The sequence below is a fragment of the Dipodomys spectabilis genome, unplaced genomic scaffold (genome assembly GCF_019054845.1).
Source record: "Dipodomys spectabilis isolate Male_0828 unplaced genomic scaffold, ASM1905484v1 ptg000002l, whole genome shotgun sequence".
Taxonomy (NCBI): Eukaryota; Metazoa; Chordata; class Mammalia; order Rodentia; family Heteromyidae; genus Dipodomys; species Dipodomys spectabilis.
Genome location: NW_024870679.1, coordinates 44,136,075 through 44,143,392, shown reverse-complemented (window position 1 = coordinate 44,143,392; position 7,318 = coordinate 44,136,075). Strand labels below are relative to the sequence as shown.

At 53.3% G+C, this 7,318-nt stretch overlaps 1 protein-coding gene across 2 annotated transcripts; it reads right to left on the bottom strand.

Annotated features, from left to right (window-relative positions):
- Window positions 1–1,091: 1,091 nt before the first annotated feature.
- On the bottom strand, window positions 1,092–6,746 carry Adprs (ADP-ribosylserine hydrolase). Of its 2 annotated transcripts, none has more exons than XM_042685461.1 (6): window positions 6,508–6,746; window positions 3,727–3,823; window positions 3,250–3,457; window positions 2,990–3,174; window positions 2,655–2,755; window positions 1,092–1,924 (listed from the first exon to the last, which is right to left on the bottom strand). In XM_042685461.1, exons 1-6 carry the CDS (start codon window positions 6,728–6,730, stop codon window positions 1,632–1,634), a joined length of 1,107 nt encoding a protein of 368 aa, XP_042541395.1. In that variant the 5' UTR covers window positions 6,731–6,746; the 3' UTR covers window positions 1,092–1,631. The 2 variants fall into 2 exon arrangements, with proteins under 2 accessions (XP_042541395.1, XP_042541401.1); XM_042685467.1 differs by having other exon boundaries at window positions 3,250–3,623; window positions 6,508–6,599.
- Between the last annotated feature and the right edge of the window lie 572 nt (window positions 6,747–7,318).

The window sequence follows — 7,318 nt, the reverse complement described above, 5'->3', positions numbered from 1 at the left end:
TCAAGTGGTAGAGTTGAGCAAAAGAAGCTCAGAGACAGAACTCAGGCCCTGAGTTCAAGCCCTAGGACTAGCACCAAAACAACAACCAAAAAACTAAAGGGCAGTAGCTGGAGCTGGGAGAGACAGATTGAACTTCATCAGAATATTCCTGTAATCCCTCAGGGGTAGTAGAGCATGGCCGCTAGCTCAGAATCCCAAGGGCAAAACTTTGACATCTGATACAAATTATGAAATTGTGAATTTTTGCTCCTGAGGGCAAGGCCAGAGCCAGGCCCAGTGCTGAGGATGGGGCTAGGGATACTGTCCTGGGTAGAAAGCAACTGTTCACAGCCAACTGCGCTCAGCAGTTGGCATACAGACCTGTCCTGACTGGGGAAATATAGGGCAACTGACCTGAAACAGCAAAGGCTCTGTAGTCTGCCCTAGCCTTTCCTTCACCAAGCCTGGAAGCTTCTGAAGAGAATGTCCCTTGTTTTCCTTTGAGTTAGGGTCTCCCTATGTAGCTGACCTTATACTGGCAATCCTACCTCAGCTTCCTGAGTGCTAGGATTACAGATGTAGGCCACCCCACACAACTTAGGACATCCCCATGGTTTAGGGGAAGTGTCTTCTTCTCACCTAACTGTTCTTCAAAATGGATGCTGTGCAAAATCTCCTTGCGGGGAGAGGACTTCAGATAGGTATCAAGACAAGAGGCAAACAGCGTTGAGGCTACACCTAGGATGACACACCTCCCTCCCAATCAGTGACAGGTGCCACCCCATCTTCCACAGAATCCCAATCCTGGCCTAGTTGGCCTAGCTCCTATTTGAGGAAGTTAGGGTAATCTGACTTGTTCCTACCCACTGCCTATGGGAAGCATGTCGGCAACTGCCTGGGCCTCTCTCTGTGGCTTCCCACAGGAAAAGCCACCACGTTATGCCTGCTTTGTCCTTAAGGCAGGCTGGGGGAACTGGAAGACTTTTCTTGACAACAAAGCACCTGTCTCCTTGGGGTCCCAGCACTGCAGAGAGTGCAGCCCAGACAGAAGCACTACATTAGGCTTGAGAAGGTCAAGCTACCAGGGAAGAGAGAAAGAGAAAGAAACAACCAGGATTTACCAAAAAAACATTTATTGCGGTGAATTCCACTGGAAGCTGTCACAAACCATTACAGACAAGGTCTATGTATGCACCTAGAGAGGCTGGGTGCAAATGTTTGTCCCTTGTCCAAACAACCTGCTGTTGGGGACCCTGTCAGTCAAGGACAGGCTATCTGCCAAGTTGGCTAACAACCAACAGGGAGGAATGATGCTACAGCAGATTATTTCTCCTCTCCAGATCCCATGTCTCAGACAAAAAGAAAAAGCAAATGTCACAAGTACTCTTCTAAATAAAACCTGCCCGGGTCCCTTCATGTTTCACTGATGACTCGTGGGGGCCCATGGCTCTGCAGAAAGCCAGAACCCCAGCAGTAAGGAGGCACCAGTCCCTACTTACTGTTCTTGGGACCTCTCAAGACCCTAGCCTTAAGAGGTGAGGTCCAGGCTCTGCTTCAGAAAGATCAAGGCAGGGGAAACAGCTGAAGGAACCTTCACTCTGAGCTGTGTTTGGTCCTTCTGGCACCTGGCAGAAGCTCAGCAGCTGTGGCCTTCACAGACTCTTCTGGAAGACTCGGTGTAGGCTCTGGGCCAGGACGTCTGTCTCCTCATAGCCCTCACAACTCTGCTGCCAGCTCTCTGGCACCTGATCCATCCCATAGTAAGCACCAGCAATGGCCCCGGCCATAGTAGCAATGGTGTCTGTGTCCCCACCGAGTGAGATGGAATAGATGAGAGTCCTCTGGAGGCTATTGAAGGCAGTGGGAATCTCAGGGTCAGGATCCATGCAGCGCAGGAAGCAGTAGATAGCGGTGGGCACAGACTCAAAGGCAGCAATGCCATTCCCTGTGGGGAAGTTGGACCACAGGGAATGACTTGCCCCCCAGCACCAGGCTTCTTGCCACTTGCTAAGCGCCAACCCAAGAACCTAGGCTCCACAGTGCACCTCCTGGAGTGACTTTCCCCCATCAGGTTGGCTGCAGGCTGGGAAAGGACACTCACTGACTGTCCTGCTCTTGGCTTTCACTCCTCAGTGCGGAGTGAATAAAGTTAATCCTTCTCCCAGAGCTGTGGAGAGGATTCAGGTCACATCTGTGAGGCATTCTGAATATGTCTAGGACACAGAGAAGTGGTAGGCAAATAAAAAACCGTTATGACACTGGCTGCAGAAATTGGCAATCAGGGGCTGGGAAGGTGGCTCAGTGGTAGAGCGCTTGCCTTGCATGCATGAGGCCCTGGGTTCAATTCCTCAGTACCACATAAGCCAGAAGTGACACTGTGGCTTAAGTGGTAGAGTGCTCGCCTTGAGCTGAAGAGCTCAGGGGCAGTGCCCAGGCCCAGAATTCAAGCCCAGGACTGGCAAAAAAAAAAAAAAAAAAGAAATTGGCAATCAGCGGCTGCTCTGGGCCACCAATCTACAAGGCTGAGGGCACCGTGTTCACAACCCTGCCATGGGCCCTACAAGGAAGGCTCTCGTTGTTTTACCAGCCCAGGGTTAAAGTGGATAGCAAGCACAACTCTGTGCTTCCCTTCTACCCTGGATCTGAGGAACAAATCACCAGCAAAGTCTACCTACCTAGCTCAGACACCACTTCTTCTCGGCTCACTGAGTCCTGGTCCAACAACTCTCCAATCTTCTTCAGGCGGCTAGAGTATGGACGCTCCTCCATACCCAACCTGAGGTTGGAGAGAAATTTCAGGTAAGTCAGAGCTAGCAGACAGACAAACAGGTAGAAGGGCTTCATGGGAAAGTGAGCAGGATAGGTCAGGCTCCCACAGGTACTCTAACAATCCAGTTGAGCCAAAAGGGCCTCTTCCCACCCTCCCTAAGGTCTGCAGTGAAAGAAGGCAGGTTTTGCTTTGGGCAATGCTAGATGTCCCCATGCTGTCCCGCCACCAACTTATACTTACTCCCTGGCAGCCAAGACTGACTGGGCATCCCCTTCTAGCTCCTCCATGTGGCCCAGGAGCTGCTCCAGGAAGCGCCCGCTGGAGGACTCACCCTGCAGAGCCAGGTGCACAGCCAGAGCCTGCAGGATGGCACCGTTGTAACCCAGGGAGGAAGCATGGGTCAGCTGGGCTGAGAGACGAGCAAACTAGGGAGAGAAGGAATCATTACCAGAATACCACTGCAGATGAGTTGGAGAATCCCAGGGGCAGTTGCCCAATACCTTTTGAACATCTTTGATGCTGCTATAGGCCAGGGGGATGCCTGCTACCCGCATGGCGCCCCCATTGCCATAGGACCCCTTTCCATTGAACTGGGCCCGAGCAGGCTCGTAGACATCATGGCACTTGTGACTCAGGAGTTTCTTGAAGACAGTGATGACTCCAGCTCCGTAACCTCTATCAGGGTCATTCTTATACTCTTGGGCAAATCTATCAGGGAGAAGGAAGGCAGAATGTAATTTCAAAAATGTTTCTTGGGGCTGGAAGAAATGGATGGGTTGGGTTGGAGGAGGTGGCCTGGGAGACCTAAGGTACCTGTACCAGCAGTGCTGCCATTTTAGCTTGTGAATCTGCATCAACTGGAGAAAGGGTCCTGCTGAGGGTGAGGGTCCCAGACACGTACAGACATCATCCCTCTGTGGAGCAGCTCAGCAGCTCTGCCCACCTGGCTTGACTCACCCCAGGGCCATCCCCCTCACCTGTGAGCCATGTCCACCTCATCAAAAGCCTCCTTGGCCAGCAGGGACTGCACCAGGGCTCTGGTCATGGCTGTGTCATCTGTGTAGTACAGTGCTTCTGCAGGGAGAGAGCAGGGAGTGAGAGCAGGCTGTGGACCAGGAAAATAGGCTCCAGCTCATTCCTTCAAGGTACGATATGTCTACAGTGACTTTGTATCAGTCTCTCACCTGTGTAGCTACATAGGCTCTAAGAAGCCTCCATGGTTAGCCTTGGGATTTCCAGAAATTTTTCATTGCAAATTACTCACACCATGTGCTACATTTCTTTTTTTTTTTTTTGGGTCCGGTCGTGGGGCCTGAACTCTGGGCCTAGGTGCTGTCCCTCAGCATTTCAGCTCAAGGCTAGCACTCTACCACTTGAGCCACAGTGCCACTTCCGGCTTTTTTGCTTATGTGGTGCTGAGGAATCGAACCCATGGCCTCAGGCATGCAAGGCAAGCACTCTACCACTGAGTCACCTTCCCAGCCCAATGTGCTACATTTCTGAAGGGAATCCTCTCAGTCCTTCTGGCTGTCCCTTAGAGCAGCTCTACTCAATATGACTTGCTTAGTCTCTCATGTCTCCAAGACTACCGCAATGCAATATCCATGCAGTCAGACAATCCCTACCTTCTTCCTCTTCCTCTATGGTTCAAGATGACTGGATGTTTAACCTTGAGCAAAAAAACTCAGGGACAGTGTCCATGCCCTAAATTCAAGCTCTAGTACCCCTGCCCCCTCAACACACACACACAAAATGGTTGCTGCCTTCAGGATGAGATTCCAATTCATAGGCTTGGCCTCTAAAGCCCTTCCCAGCATGGCCCTTCCTTCCTCAACCACCTACTTACTGCTCCCTAGCACTTGCTGAAAACTAATCCTGGCAGCCAAGCCTCAGGTCCTCCCAAATAGGGCTGGCCCCTCCTCCACACTTTTTAAATTTTGCTTAGAGTATGACAGACCCCAGTGCTCACACTTATATCTAGATATTTGGGGGTTGACGTCTGAAGATCAGGATTTTTTTCTTTCGGTTGTGCAGTTTGAACTCAGGGCCTGGGCACTGTCCCTGAGCTTTTCTGATCAAGGCTAGCACTCTACCACTTTGAGCCACAGTGCCACTTCCAGTTTTTCAGGCAGTTAGTTATAGATAAGAGTCTTAAGAACTTCATTACCCAGACTGGCTTCAAACCACAATCCTCAGATCTCAGCCTCCTGAGTAGCTAGGATTACAGGTGTGAGCTAGCAGCCCCTGGCTGACGATGATGGTTTGAAGCCAGCCCAAGCAGTAAAGTTCATAAGACTTTTATCACCAATTATCTGCTCCCCCACAACAAAGCCAAAAATTGAAATGTGGCTCAAGTAGTAGAGTGCTAGCCTCCAGTGAAAAAGCTAAGGGCTAAGGGAGACCTTAAGTTCAGACACTCCCCCCCCCCCCCCCCCCACACACACACAGGGACTCAATTACCAAGGTGGATGGGAACTCACAATCCTCCTACTTTGGCTTCTCAAATAGCTGGGAGTACAGGTACGTACCACTGTCATTGGCTATGCTCTAAAACTTCTAACATGGACTATTCAAACGAACTATTACCAGCCATAGCTTTGAGAATGAAGAGTATGAAGAGTAATGAAGAGCAAGTTTTTAGTAAGCCCCTCACCCATTCCTTACACAGTTAAGTTTGTAAAGCCAGCCTTTCACTCTGAGGTGGCTCTGACTTCTACTTCACTGGAAGAGCAGCTAACAGCTTTTACTCAAAACTGTACTTTCCAGGCTCCACTCCAGAGGCAGTGAGTCTCTCCTAATAAAGTGAAGGTCACCCTAGCCAGTTTCCCCAGGGGCCTCACTCTCCCATTGTCTCTCTCCTTTACCCTCAACCTCACCCTCTTCCAGGCAATAGTATGTCTGGCCATAGAATCCTGGCTCTTCCCCAGGCAGGGAGCTGCTCTTCTCTCTTCCCACCACCCATACCTCAGCTGATCTAAGGCAGACCAGGGAGCCTCCAGTTGGGAGAGCTCCTCTCTGATCCTCCCTGCATACCCCACTATACGATCTTTTCATTTTCCATTTCCCCCTCGACGCCCTGAACACGCACTTTACTAATCTAGACTTTCCTTAACCTCTCTGTTGCAAGACACCAGTGTCTCCATCTTGCAATACTGTCTTCAGGTTGGTTGCTGCCCACTTGCTTCTCCTAATAAATGGTTTCCTTCCCTCCTCTTACACACAGGGTGTGCGCGGGTTTTGACCACACCCCCATTCCTACTTTTCTACGTGCTCCTGAAGAATAATCAGATCCTTTGTCTTAGCTTAGACACGACTTGCAGGTTGAGAGCCGATGACCAGCTCCTCACAACGGGGGAGATGGCATTTCAGGAAGGGACTGCGCAGGCAAAATTCTGCCTGGGTCAGCACCGTGTGCGAAGAGCCCGGTGCGCCGGGCCTGGGGGAACTGGGGAAGCGGGACTTGTGGGTCAGGCGGGGCTGGGGGACAGCCGGGCCTGCTGCGTGCAGGAGGGTGAGCGGGCGGACTCCTGGAAGGACAACACAACGGGCCCAGTGGGCAAGGGACGTGCACGCGGAGGCCCCGCGCCAGGCCGGGCTTGCACCGAGCGCCAGAACGTTCTGGGCGGAGCGTGGGAGGGAGGCACAGGCCTAGGCACGCAGAGTCCTCCGCCGGGCCGCCACCCTCGGGGCCTGGTCCTCTCGCACCCCCGCTCAGCGCCCTCCGCGGAGCCCCCCGCGCAGGCGCAGGCCCGGCGCACCTGTCCGCGCGCTGCCCGGCGTTCCGGGGTCCGGCTCCAGGCTCTGGACGTGACTCAGGACTGACGTCAGGCTGACGGTGTCGTGCGCCTCGTAGACGGCGCCCACGCAGTCCCCGAGCAGCGCGCCGGCCAGGCAGCCTCGGAAGCGCGACAGGGAGCGGGCCGCGCCCGCACCACCACCACCCGTGGCCGTCATCGCCGCCGCCGCCGCCGCCGCCGCCATCCGCGCACAAATCAGCCGTCACTTCCGGCGCCGCCGCCCCGACCCCTTCCTCCTACGACCACAAGGCACCCCCCAGTGGCCAAGAGCCTCCAAGCCGCTCCCCGGATCGCGGCGCCGCCCAGCGGCCAGAAGAGGTAAATCGCCACCAGGTGCACTTCCGACTCCCCATCCTTCTAAATGGCTTCACAATCAGGTGACCACTAAATGGTTCTGAAAAGGTGAACACTGAGCCAGATCATCAGGTCACTTCAGGCTGCTCTTCCCTCTGGGAAGCACCTCATCCCTCCTGGGACAGTTCTTCTAGCTCTTGGCTCCACTTGGGCCAAGACTACCCCAGTCCCAAGTCCTCTCCGTGTGATCCTAGCCTCCCTGTGGGTATCAGAAGGGCCAGCAAGGCATCAGTTGGAGAGAAGCTGGATGGAAGCCAGCTGCTAGGGCACAGGTGTTGCTGCCCTAGCCCAAAGAGGGGGCCTCCCTAAGGGAATTGAATTTGGCAGGTGGAATTTGAGAGGCTGACATGAGAGGGTCAAGAACCTTCTCCCTCCCTGCTACAGAGAAAAGCCGGAGTTGAGAGTCTCCATGTTTATT

Coding starts and splice junctions, on each gene's coding strand:
- Adprs (XM_042685461.1), bottom strand. CDS start 6,730: ATGGCGGCGGCGGCGGCGGCGGCGGCGATGACGGCCACGGGTGGTGGT. Junction 3,458..3,726: donor GAGGTGGACATGGCTCACAG/GTGAGGGGGATG, acceptor TCTCCCTGATAG/ATTTGCCCAAGAGTATAAGA. Junction 1,925..2,654: donor AGAAGTGGTGTCTGAGCTAG/GTAGGTAGACTT, acceptor ACTTCCCCACAG/GGAATGGCATTGCTGCCTTT.